Here is an 11,559-nt window from a genome sequence, read left to right as displayed (position 1 = left end):
CTTCACCCCAGAGGGGGTGGCCAGGGCTGGATCCCACCCTCTCCCACCCCCCCAGTAGCTCCAGGCAGGGTCAGAGCCACCATCATCCCTTTGGGAACTTTATTTCCAGCGTGTTGCTGGCTCTGCCCAGCAAACCCCCGTCCTAGTGTTACAGGCGCTGCAGCACGGGGCGACCGCCGGGGGCCAAAGTGCGAGTGGTGTCCCCAAAAGCCAGGCACGAGGTGGGGGGACACACGTCCCCGGTGTTGCCCCAGGGCTAGGGGAAACATCCCCGGGGCTGCCTCAAGGCTGGGGGAGACATCCCCGATGGCGGCTCCCCCCCTCCGTGCCCTCAGCCCCTTGGGGCAAAAGTCCTGAGTCAAAAGGGGTTTTTTTGTGCCACACGTGCACCCACACGTGCACCCACACCCACACGTGCACCCACACCCACGTGTACACACAGTGCTCAGCCCTTGGCTGAGGATGGTCCCCGTGTCCGAAACGCGGCGGCACGGCACGGCACGGCACAGTCCATCCAACACGCACCCGAGGCTCCTGCCAGCCCCGGGGCAAGTCCAGGTCCCTCCACGGTGGCCTCAAGCCCTGGGGTCGGTGCCGTGGAGCTGGCCCGTGGGCAACTGGCCGGGTACCGGCTCCTCCACGAAGCCGCTGCTGTCCGACTGCCCGCTGCCCGTGTGCAGCATGAGGCCTGGAGCAGGGGGACAGCACGGGGGGGGGACACACGCTGGCACCAGGCACCTGCTGGGCTGGTAGCCCCGTCACAACCCCCCCCCCCCCCCCAAGAAGGGTGGGGAAACCCCCCCCTCTCCAACTTACATCTTCGGAGCCTGACAGAGGAATGGAGGGAGCGAACGGCTTCCTCACGGGCAGCGCCATCCTCCTCCTCCTCCTCCTCCTCTTCCTCCTCGCTGGGGCTCAGCACCTGCAGGCAGGGTGGGTGAGGAGTTGCGTGGGGTGAGCGTGTCAGCGGCTGCGCACACCCAGGTGCGTGTGCGTGAGCGTGCAAGGACGCTTGTGCCTCCGTGCGAGCCCGCGCAGGGGTGGGGGAGCCCCTGACCCCGGCTCCCCCCTGCGCGAGGTTCCATTTGAAGCTTTAAATCATTCAAACCTTAAAAGCCTGAGCGGGCCTCGGGGACATTTCCCGCTCCAGCTCCTTCCTGCCCGGCTCACCCGGCATCACCCAGCAGCCAAAGGGACCCCCCCGCGCTCCCAGCCCCCCCCCTCCACCTCTGTGCCCATCACCCCGGCATCGCCCCTCACCTCCTCCAGCTCGAAGGAGTCCACCGGCTCCTGCCAGTTGGGATGTTGGGGTGAGGGACCCTTCCTGGGGGGCTGCAGCCCATCCAGGGCCCCCCCCCGGCGCTGGTCCCTGCTCTGCCGAGCCCAGTGGCTTCCAGCTCTCGGTGTGTCTGAGGCGGGGGGGTCCCGGGGGTCACGCTGGTGGGACCATGCCTTCCTCCTCGGGGGGGCCCCCCAGGAGCCGGAACCGAAGCCGGAGTCCCCCTGGGATCGCAGCCCCTCTGGGTGCTCAGGGGTGACCCACACCCAGCCGGCGTGGGGGGCCGGGGGACCCGGCGTTGGGGACAAGGTGACATTGTTGTCATCTGGCTGGCTCTCCTCCGCTCGGAGCCGTCCTGCTCCGACGGGACACGGAGCATCGCCAGCCCCCGCCGTGGGGCTGTCACCGCTCCCCCGGCCGTGGGGACAGGACGGCTCCAGTTGTCCCCACGCAGCACCCGCCGATGTCCCTGCCGGGGGTGGCCTTGGGGACAGATCCCACTCCCCTCCACAGCACACCGGGGCATCCTCACCACCGTGACAGGGACACGTGGGGACACGCGGTGACAGCGGCTCTGGGGGACCCTCCTCCGCTCCCCGCCGGTGCTTCACTGTCCCCGTGTCCCTTCCCCAGCCCTCGAGGACGTCCGTGGGGTCAAACCGAAATCTGTCCTCCCGCGCCCGCTCCAGCACCTCCTGCACCACCTTCCCCAGGGCGCTGGGCTGGCTGGGGGGCTCAGGGGACACCTGGCCAGTGGCCCGGGGGCTGTCCTCGCCCCGTGGGGACGTGTAGAGGCACATGGTGGCCACGGCCTTCTTCAGGCGCTCCACGGGCGAGAGGACGGTGGGCTGCGGGGGGGCGACGCGGATTTCGGGGATGCGGGGACAAGCCCAGGCGAGGTGGGAGGGGGAGATGCGCTGCACGGGGGTCCGCGAGACGTAGGAGTAGAGGCAGAAGAAAGCGTCGGCCGTGGCCGCCAGAGCCTGGACCTGCTGGAAGCGACCTGAGGAGCCAGGAGGAGACGGAGGGGATCGGGGGGGGGTCTGCGGGGTGAGGGATACTGGGAGCTGGAGCAGGGGGGGGGGCTCGGAGTGTTCCCCCCACTCACAAGTGAGGAAACTGAGGCGCGGGAGCATCTTTCCCACCACCCCAAAGGAGCAAAACCCAGCACGGTGGGTCCCACCCTACGCCTCGATGTGTCCCTGGGCTGGGGGGGGGACGGGGATGGTTTGGGGGACCCGCGTGTCACCCACTGGCCAGCATCAGGCAGGGATCCTCCATCTCCATGCGCCGCACTTGGGCCTTGAGGAAGAGCTGGAAGTCGATGCCCCTGGCGCGGGAAGGAGCCGCGAAGAAGCGCGCGGGGACACGGGACACGGCCCCCGGCTCGCTCTGCACGAAGCCCAGGTTGTAGAGAATCTCCTCAGCGTCCTCCTGCCACCACTCCAGGACCTCGGAGATGCTGCGGGGTGGGGGGCGCAGCCCCGGCTCAGCCCCACCAGGGACCGATGTCATGAGGGGGTGACCCCAAACCCCCTGCCCCTGCCCGGGCAGCTCCTACCTGGAACTGGTCTTGGTGGTGAGGCTGGAGGGGGCACTGGAGGCCATGCTGTGCCCCAGGCTGAGGCGCTGGTCCCTGCAGCAGTGGGGGGGACACACGATGACACAGGGATGAGCAAAGAGGTTGTGGTGAACCCCCAACCCCCCCGCCAGCCTCCCCCGGGACCCCAAACCTCACCTGCCCGTGGCTTTGTCGCTCCCCACTAGCAGAAGAGCTGGGAAAAGGGAGCAGAGAAGTGACAGGGAGTGAAACGGGGTGTTCTGGGGACAGGTCCCACGCTCGTCACGCTGGGAGATGTCCCCAGAGGTCACAGTCCGGTGTCTGGGGAAGTGGGGGGGGGACACACAGAGCTTGGGGACAACCCAGCCCCACCAAAACCCTCCTGGAGGAAATGCTACCGGTGGTGGCTGTCCCTCTGAGGGTGCTCCTGCCTGTCCCCCAGCCCCCCCTGCCTCCGCCCGTGGGGTGACAGTGACATGGCAGGAGGTGACACCCCAGCACAGCCGGGGGTGGCCGGTACCTTCAGCTCCCAGGGTCAGGTCGTCCTCAAAGCTGGTCCCGTTGCTCCCACAGGCTGCGAGAGAGCAAAACCTTGCGAGGCGCGGGGACACCCGGAGCTACAGACGGGTCTCGAGGTCCCCAGAGACCTCCCTGCCCATCGCCCCCCACCTCGCGCACAGCCCATGGTGGGGGGACATTTGGGGACACACACAGGGACCCCCAACCTCAGCACCCCGGGGACGTACCGTAGGGACCCGGCAAGCCCAGCTCCTCCGACGGGGCCTCCACCGACGACCTGCAAAACCCCGGTGACGTCCCCCCTGTCCCCATCCTGGGGGGCCGGAGGTGGGGGCCGGGTGACCTGAGCGCGGCAGGACGGGCGGTGGGGACGGGGACGGGGACGTTGGGGCGCAAGGTGGGAGCGAGGAGACAGGGGATGCTCAGGAGGCGAGGGGGGGGGGGTGTCCCCTCGCACACCCCCAATCCCAGCGACCCCAGACCCCCCCTGGCGCGATGCAGAGGGACGATGCCACCACCCTGCTGTCACAGCCCAAGCGGGGGTTTCCTGGAGGCACCCGTGTGACACTGGGACTGTCACCTGGCTCCGGCGTGTGGCAGAGCCGTGTATCACGTGTGTTTGCTGCGTGGGGGGCGAGCAGGGAGTGGGGGGGGGATACACACACACACACACACACACACACACACACACACGCCACCATCCCGCCGTCCCCCGCGACTTCCAGGCAGGGCCAAGCGTGAGCATCGTCCCACCGCCCTCGGTGACACCGAAATCCCCGTGGGAATGGCGTGGGAATGCTCCCCCCCCCCCCCCCCCCCGCCACTCACCCACACTCCCGCAGCCACGTCTCTATCTTGCTGGGGGGGCTTCCTAGAAGGGGGAGTGAGATGGGGGGGGGGGGGGGGGGGGAAGAGAGAAACATCCATGAGATAACCCAGAACTTGGGGACACCCCCGTGCCACACGCACCCCTGGGGGGTGTCGTGTGTCGTCGTGTGTCGTCGTCCCCCCCCCCTAACCTTCGAGGAAGACGTCGTCAAGGTGGGGTGGCTGCAGCTCGGGGCTGTCGTGCATGGCGGTGGCCACCTCCTCCTCCACCACGGTGGTCCGCCAGCAGCGGCTCTGCCGGGCCCACGCGCGTCGCTTCTGCCACCACGAAGGGCTGAGCACGGACGCGCCCTCCATGGCGCCGGAGACGGGGCGGGGGGGGGCCGGGGGGGTCTCCCTGTGGGGGCAAGAAGAGCTGGGAAAATGCTGGGGGGGGGTCTCCTTCACCTTCTACCCATGGGGTGCTCCATGATGGGGGGGCTTCTGGGTGGCCCATGGGTGCTCTGCCCGTGTCTGGGGGGTGGTGATGGGCACCCGCTGCTCTGGGGGGGGTGAGGGGGGGCTGGAGGGGGGACAAATTTGGGGCTGCTGGAGGGAACGGAAGAGCTGCCGGGGCTGAGATAAGGCACCGGAGCTGAACTCGCCGGGGTGAGTTTCCAGAGCCGGGGGCTGGAGAATGGGGTCCTCTCCCCCCCCCCCCATCCATAGGGACGTGATTCCCCATCCCCCCCCCGCCCCGGTCCTACAGCCCCCGACCGTGTCCCCCCCGGAGTGTCCCCCCGAAGGATTCCGGGCTCCCGCATCCGGCTCCTCCTCGGCTCCTCTGCCCTCCCCACGCAGGTCCTGGCTGGGGACAAGGACCCCCCCGGCCTGGGCACACCCCCCCCAGCCACAGGGGACAGGATCTGGAGCCGTTCAGCCTGCTCCGGCCACACGTCCCGGGTGGGAGCATCCCAGTTACCCCCAGCACCTCGTCCCAGTCTGGCCATCACCCCCAGCACCTCGTCCCAGTCCGGCCGTCACCCCCAGCACCACATCCCAGTCCGGCCGTCACCCCCAGCACCTCGTCCCAGTCCAGTCGTCACCCCCAGCACCTCGTCCCAGTCCGGCCGTCACCCCCAGCACCACATCCCAGTCCGGCCGTCACCCCCAGCACCTCGTCCCGGTCCAGTCGTCACCCCCAGCACCTCGTCCCAGTCTGGCCATCACCCCCAGCACCTCGTCCCAGTCCGGCCGTCACCCCCAGCACCACATCCCAGTCCGGCCGTCACCCCCAGCACCTCGTCCCAGTCCGGCCGTCACCCCCAGCACCACATCCCAGTCCGGCCGTCACCCCCAGCACCTCGTCCCAGTCCGGCCGTCACCCCCAGCACCTCGTCCCAGTTCGGCCGTCACCCCCAGCACCTCGTCCCGGTCCAGCCGTCACCCCCAGCACCTTGTCCCAGTCCAGTCGTCACCCCCAGCACCTCATCCCAGTCCAGCCGTCACCCCCAGCACCCCGTCCCAGTCCAGTCGTCACCCCCAGCACCTTGTCCCAGTCCAGTCGTCACCCCCAGCACCTCGTCCCAGTCCAGCCGTCACCCCCAGCACCTCACCCCAGTCTGGCCATCACCCCCAGCACCAGCAGGAAGGGAAACACTTTTCAGGGCCACCACGGTGCCACCCCCCCCCCCACCCAGGGCCCCCGCGGTTCATCCCCCCCCCCCAGCTGCGCCGGAGGTCCCCAGGGCACCATTTCCCCATTTCCCCCCTCGCTGGGTGCGGGATGGGGTGAAGCGCCGGCAGCACCCGCCTGGGCCACCCCGCACCCCGTGATGCTCAGGGCTGGGACGTCACCTCCGGGCACCGGGCTGGGGGGGGGGGGCCGGGGGGGGGTGCCGGGGGACGCTCAGGGAGCAGCGGCCTCGTAGCCGAGCTCTTCCTCGAGGCCTCATCCAGCGCCCCCCGGGCACGTGGCCGGGCGCTGTCCCCAGGCCCTCGGGAGATGCTGTGACCACCCCGGGGGAGCGATAACGGCCCCCGGGTCCCCCCCTCCCGGGGGCTGAGCCCAGCGAGGGGCTGCGGCACGCGGGACCATGGAGGAGGGGGCACCCAAACCGGGGGTCGTGCCTCCTGCCCCGAGCACCCTGTCCCCTGCCACCCCTCGTCCCCCCCATCGCTTTGCTCCCACGAGTTTCCCCCTCGCTCCGGGCACAGGAACCATCTCTCCCGGGTGCCCGAAGTCCCCATCACCCCCAAACCCGCGTCCATCCCCCTCCCGCTCTTCCGCCCTCCATCCCCGCAGCCCCCACATCCATCCTCCCCCCCCCGAAAAAAAAAAAATAAATCTTTTCCCCTCGAGGGATAAAACCAACCTCCCCAAATCCCCCCGGCGTGGCCGCAGCACTCACCGGTACCGGGGGTAGGGGGGGGGGGACGGGGGGGCGGCGGGGCCACCCCACCGCGCGCTGCCTATGTCGGGCGAGGGGCCATCAGCCGTGACGCCCCACCGCCGCGCCCGGCCCCCCCCGGCGGCATCTGTCGTCAGCGGGGAGGGAGGAAACTCATCTGTTTTGAAGAGGAAATTAAAAAAATCAACAGCGAAAACCTCAAACGTTGACCCACATCCGCTACCGCAACGGGAAAAACTTAATGAGCTGCCGACGTGGGCGAGGGTGGCTAATAATAGCCCGGGTGGCAATCGAGCCACTCAGGTTGCCCTTGGAGAGAGGGCACCCACCTTCTGGAGGGGTCCCCTGCACCCAGGGTGCCTGCGACAACCTGATGGGGGGTCCCGAGGTGCTGAGGTGTCCCCGGGTCCCCAAACAGCAACGGGGGTGTGAGGGTGAGGATGAGGATGAAGGTGAGGGTGAGGGTGAGGGTGAGGATGAAGATGAGGGTGAGGGTAAGAGTGAGGATGAAAATCAAGGTGAGGATGAGGGTGAGGGTGACGATGAAGATGAGGAGGATGAGGGTGAGAGTGAGGATGAGGTTGAGGATGAGGAGGGTGAGGATGGAGATGAGGATGAGGGTGAGGGTGAGGATGAGGGTGAGGGTGAGGATGAAGATGAGGATGAGGATGAGGATGAGGATGAGGATGAGGGGGAGGGGGAGGATGAGGGTAAGAGAGGATGAGGATGAGGGTGAGGGTAAGAGTGAGGGTGAGGAGGATGAGGATGAGTGTGAGGGTAAGAGTGAGGATGAAAATCAAGGTGAGGATGAGGGTGAGGATGAGGATGAAGGTGAGGGTGAGAATGAGGGTGAGGATGAAGATGAGGATGAGGGTGAGGATGAGGATGAGGGGGAGGGTGAGGATGAGGGTAAGAGAGGATGAGGATGAGGGTGAGGGTGAGGAGGATGAGGATGAGTGTGAGGGTAAGAGTGAGGATGAAAATCAAGGTGAGGATGAGGGTGAGGGTGACGATGAAGGTGAGGATGAGGACGAGGAGGATGAGAGTGAGCGTGAGGATGAGGTTGAGGATGAGGAGGGTGAGGATGGAGATGAGGATGAGGGTGAGGGTGAGAGTGAGGATGAGATTGAGGGTGAAGATGAAGACGAGGTTGAGGATGAGGATGAGGATGAGGGTGACGATGCGGAGGATGAGGATGAGGATGAGGAGAATGAGGATGAGGATGAGGAGCATGAAGACGAAGATGAAGATGACCACCCAGCTCCCTCCCAACCGCGCACCCGGGGGCCAAGCTGCCGATGCCGCCACCCCGAGGGGCAGCTCAGGACGGGCACTTGGCACACGTGGCTTGTCACCCACTAGCCGGGCAAGCCCGGCGCACCCCGATCACGCAGCTCAGCCCGGGGTGACGCCGGCACACGCCACCCTGGGGTGACTCTCGGGCTGAGGCCTGAAGCCACCCCAGGCTCCGAGGGTGGCGACTATTAGCCAAACAGATGGCACCTCCAACCCCAGCGCCCCCCCCCGGTGACAGGGACGCTCCCGCGGGGACATTCCCGCGGGGGGGCCAGCACCTACCTCCGGCGGGGGCCCGGTGGCCGCTCGCTCCGAGCCGCGATCCCGTCAAAAAAGGCAAAAGAAGCTCCCGGGAGCGGGGCTGCCCCGGGACGGGTATTTTTAGCCCGGGGAGGGTTTGTGCACAAAGCCCTGAATTAACCGTTCCTGCGGCCTGCGCGGGGGGGGCAGAAAGGGGGGTGCCCCCCCCCTCCCCGATTCGGGACACTGCCTGCGGAGGTTGGGGGGGGGGGGGGCGTGTCCCTCAGCATCATCCCTGAAGGTTGGGGGGGGGCTGTGTGTGTGTCCCCCCCCCTCAGCATCATCCCTGAAGGTTGGGGGGGGGGGTGTGTCCCCCCCCTCAGCATCATCCCTGAAGGTTGGGGGGGGTGTGTGTGTGCCCCCCCCCCCAGCATCATCCCTGAAGGTTGGGGGGGTGTGTGTGTGCCCCCCCCCCCCAGCATCATCCCTGAAGGTTGGGGGGGGGGTGTGTGTGCCCCCCCCCCCCAGCATCATCCCTGAAGGTTGGGGGGGTGTGTGTGCCCCCCCCCCCCCAGCATCATCCCTGAAGGTTGGGGGGTGTGTGTGTGTCCCCCCCCCCATCCTGGGCGAGAGCAAGAATCGCCCTCGTTGTATCCACAGGGACACCGCGGGGGGGGGGGGGGTCATGGACCCCAAAGACCAGGAGCCACCTCATTTAATTAATAGCCACGGGGGGGCCACCAGGCTCTGATGATATTTCTGGTGCTGATGGCAGCTGAGATTGAGGAGGGGGGGGGGGCATTTCCCAGTTTAACCTGGAGCACGTTGCCCCCCCCCAAATTTTTCCCATCCTCCAGCCCACTCCCATCACACCCAGCCGGCCTGTGGTCTGTCCTTCCCCCCCCCCCCAAAAAAAAAAAAAAAACAACCCCAACACCTTCGCTGGGCACCTGCAGAGCCCCAAAGATATTTTAACCGCCCCCCCAGCCCATTTTTTGCCCCCACCGCCAGTTAGGCCGGATCGAAGCCGGGAAGGGTTTTTCCTGTAAAAATCCATCGTGGAGAAAAACAGCCGAGGGCGGGGGGGGGGGGGGGGAGCGATGGGGACCCCCCCCTCACTCACCAGCCGGGGGGGGGGCGCTGTGGGGAGGAGGGGGACCCCCACCCGGGGTTGGCAGCATCCCTGCGGGGAGAATAAACCCGGGGAGCAGAGACAGCCCATGATCGGGGGGGCTGTGTGGGTGTAGGGGGGGCTATTGGAGAAATTGGGGGTCCGGGGGGGGCCGCTGGGGGGGGTCTGGAGTGTTGGGGGGGGGGGGGGGGGGGCAGGCGGCAGCACGAGGCGGTTTTTCAGCGAGAGCTTTTTCCATCAATAATTAACTGCAGGACACGGGCCCCGGGGAGCCGCTGGCATTTTGGGGGGGGGCCACGGGGGGGGGGGTGCTCCCGCTGCCTTTTTCTTCCCCCCCCCACCTCTACTCTGAGCCAGGCCGGGGAGCCCCAGCACAGCAGCTCCCTCACCCCCTGCCCTCCCCACACCCCCCACACCCCCCCCATGGGGACCCCCTGCTCTGGGGGGGGGGGGGGGGGGGGGCACAAGCGGGACACCCCCGGGATCAGGCAGCGCCCGCTGCTGCCCCCCCCCCGCCTGACCTAGTTAGCGAATTCCTCCTGCCAGATCCCGGCGGCAGCCGCCCTCCTGCCTGCATGAATAAGTGATGGGACACGCTTTTATGGCTGCAGCGAGGGGGGGGGCACCCCACCCCAGGCCCCCCCACCCCCCCCCAACCGCCCCCCCTGCAACCCCAGAGCTCTCCTTTCCCTCCCTGGGGGGGTATTTTTGTGTGTGGGAGGGGTGAGGGGTATGGGGGTGCATCACGCTTCGGGGTGCGGAGCGCGACGTGGACCCAGGGCAGGGGGGGTGATGGCAGCCCCCCCCCCCCAACCCTGTGCCCCCCCCCCCCCGGTCACCTCGGGGGATGCTGCTCGCCCCCGCCCTGCCCTTAAATCTTTTTTAAATCTTTTTTTTGAGGGTGTCCCCACCAGCACACGTGTCCTCGGGGTGTCCAGGCCTCGGTGGGTGCCCCCCCCCCCCCTCCTTGTGCCCCCCCCCCCCGGCATCCCTCTGTTCATCTGTCCTGGTCACCACATGGGGACAACCGCTGTGTGTGTGTGTGTGTGTGTGACCCCCCCCCCCGGGCCATCGGGGTCACCCCGCTGCGACCCCTCCTCACTCACAGCCGGCTGGGGGGCCAACACCCCCCCCCCCCCCCAAAATACACACACACACAACCCCCCCGGCCTTATCCTGCAATTAACGGCCTCGTTAAGGACAGACGGACGGACAAGGGGGGGCTGTCGCTGAGGGGGGGGGACACGCACCCCGTCCCCAGGGCCGCGATCGATGCCGACGCTGCCCCGTGGCCAAACGGGCGCTGCCGGACTTTGCCCCCCCCCGCACCTGCTGGGGCCTCCCGGAACGGCCCCCCCGGGAGGGGGGGGGCAGCTGGCCCTGTCCTTGTCACCCCCCCTCGGGAGGTGGCTCTGCCCCGTCACCGCCTGTGTGCACATGGGGAGGGGTCACGTGTGCGGGGGTACATGTGGGGGGTGTACACGTGTGGGGGGGGTACATGTGAGGGTACATGTATGGGGGTGCATGTGAGGGGGTACATGTGTGGGAGGGGTACATGTGGGGGGTGTAAATGTGGGGTGCATGTGTGGGGGTACATGTGTGTGGGTGTACACATGTGGGGGGTACATGTGTGTGGGCATACACATGTGTGGGGGTGTACATGTGTGGGGTACATGTGTGTGGGCGTACACATGTGGGGGGGTACATGTGTGTGGGCGTACACATGTGGGGGGTACATGTGTGTGGGCATACACATGTGTGGGGGTGTACATGTGTGGGGTACATGTGTGTGGGCGTACACATGTGGGGGGGTACATGTGTGTGGGCGTACACATGTGGGGGGGTACATGTGTGGGGTTGTACATGTGGGGGGTACATGTGTGTGGGCATACACATGTGGGGGGTACATGTGTGGGGTTGTACCTGTGGGGGGTACATGTATGGGGGTGCATGTGAGGGGGTACATGGGGGGGTACATGTGGGGGGTGTAAATGTGGGATACATGTGTGTGGGTGCATGTGTGGGGGTACATGTGTGTGGGCATACACATGTGGGGGGTACATGTGGGGGGGTACATGTGTGTGGGCGTACACATGTGGGGGGTACATGTGTGGGGTTGTACATGTATGGGGGTGCATGTGAGGGGGTACATGTGTGGGGGTGTACACATGTGGTGTTGTACATGTGTGTGGGTGTACACATGTGGGGGTGTACATGTGTGGGTTTGTACATGTGTGTGGGTACACATGAGTGGGTATACATGTGAGGGTACATGTGGGGGGTACTCATGAGGGTGTACATGTGTGGGGGTACA

The 11,559-nt window shown here is 67.0% G+C and overlaps 1 protein-coding gene across 3 annotated transcripts; it reads right to left on the bottom strand.

The window, feature by feature from the left end:
- TESPA1 (thymocyte expressed, positive selection associated 1) lies at nt 1-9,804 on the bottom strand. Of its 3 annotated transcripts, XM_074929455.1 has the most exons (13): nt 9,767-9,804; nt 8,156-8,234; nt 6,578-6,734; nt 4,379-4,584; nt 4,188-4,230; nt 3,587-3,702; nt 3,361-3,414; nt 3,018-3,054; nt 2,841-2,915; nt 2,533-2,741; nt 1,261-2,282; nt 817-922; nt 1-688 (listed from the first exon to the last, which is right to left on the bottom strand). In XM_074929455.1, exons 4-13 carry the CDS (start codon nt 4,542-4,544, stop codon nt 576-578), a joined length of 1,941 nt encoding a protein of 646 aa, XP_074785556.1. In that variant the 5' UTR covers nt 4,545-4,584; nt 6,578-6,734; nt 8,156-8,234; nt 9,767-9,804; the 3' UTR covers nt 1-575. The 3 variants fall into 3 exon arrangements, with proteins under 3 accessions (XP_074785556.1, XP_074785555.1, XP_074785557.1); XM_074929454.1 differs by lacking the exon at nt 9,767-9,804 and having other exon boundaries at nt 8,156-8,263; XM_074929456.1 differs by lacking the exon at nt 9,767-9,804 and having other exon boundaries at nt 3,587-3,636; nt 8,156-8,263.
- Nucleotides 9,805-11,559: the final 1,755 nt, after the last annotated feature.

The sequence above is a fragment of the Athene noctua genome, chromosome 30 (genome assembly GCF_965140245.1).
Source record: "Athene noctua chromosome 30, bAthNoc1.hap1.1, whole genome shotgun sequence".
NCBI classification, from domain to species: Eukaryota; Metazoa; Chordata; class Aves; order Strigiformes; family Strigidae; genus Athene; species Athene noctua.
Note: the sequence above shows the minus strand (reverse complement) of the source record. Positions and strands in the feature narration are given on the sequence as shown.

Coding starts and splice junctions, on each gene's coding strand:
- TESPA1 (XM_074929455.1), bottom strand. CDS start 4,544: ATGGAGGGCGCGTCCGTGCTCAGCCCTTCGTGGTGGCAGAAGCGACGC. Junction 2,742..2,840: donor ACCACCAAGACCAGTTCCAG/GTAGGAGCTGCC, acceptor CCCACCCCGCAG/CATCTCCGAGGTCCTGGAGT. Junction 923..1,260: donor ACTCCTTCGAGCTGGAGGAG/GTGAGGGGCGAT, acceptor CCCTGCCTGCAG/GTGCTGAGCCCCAGCGAGGA.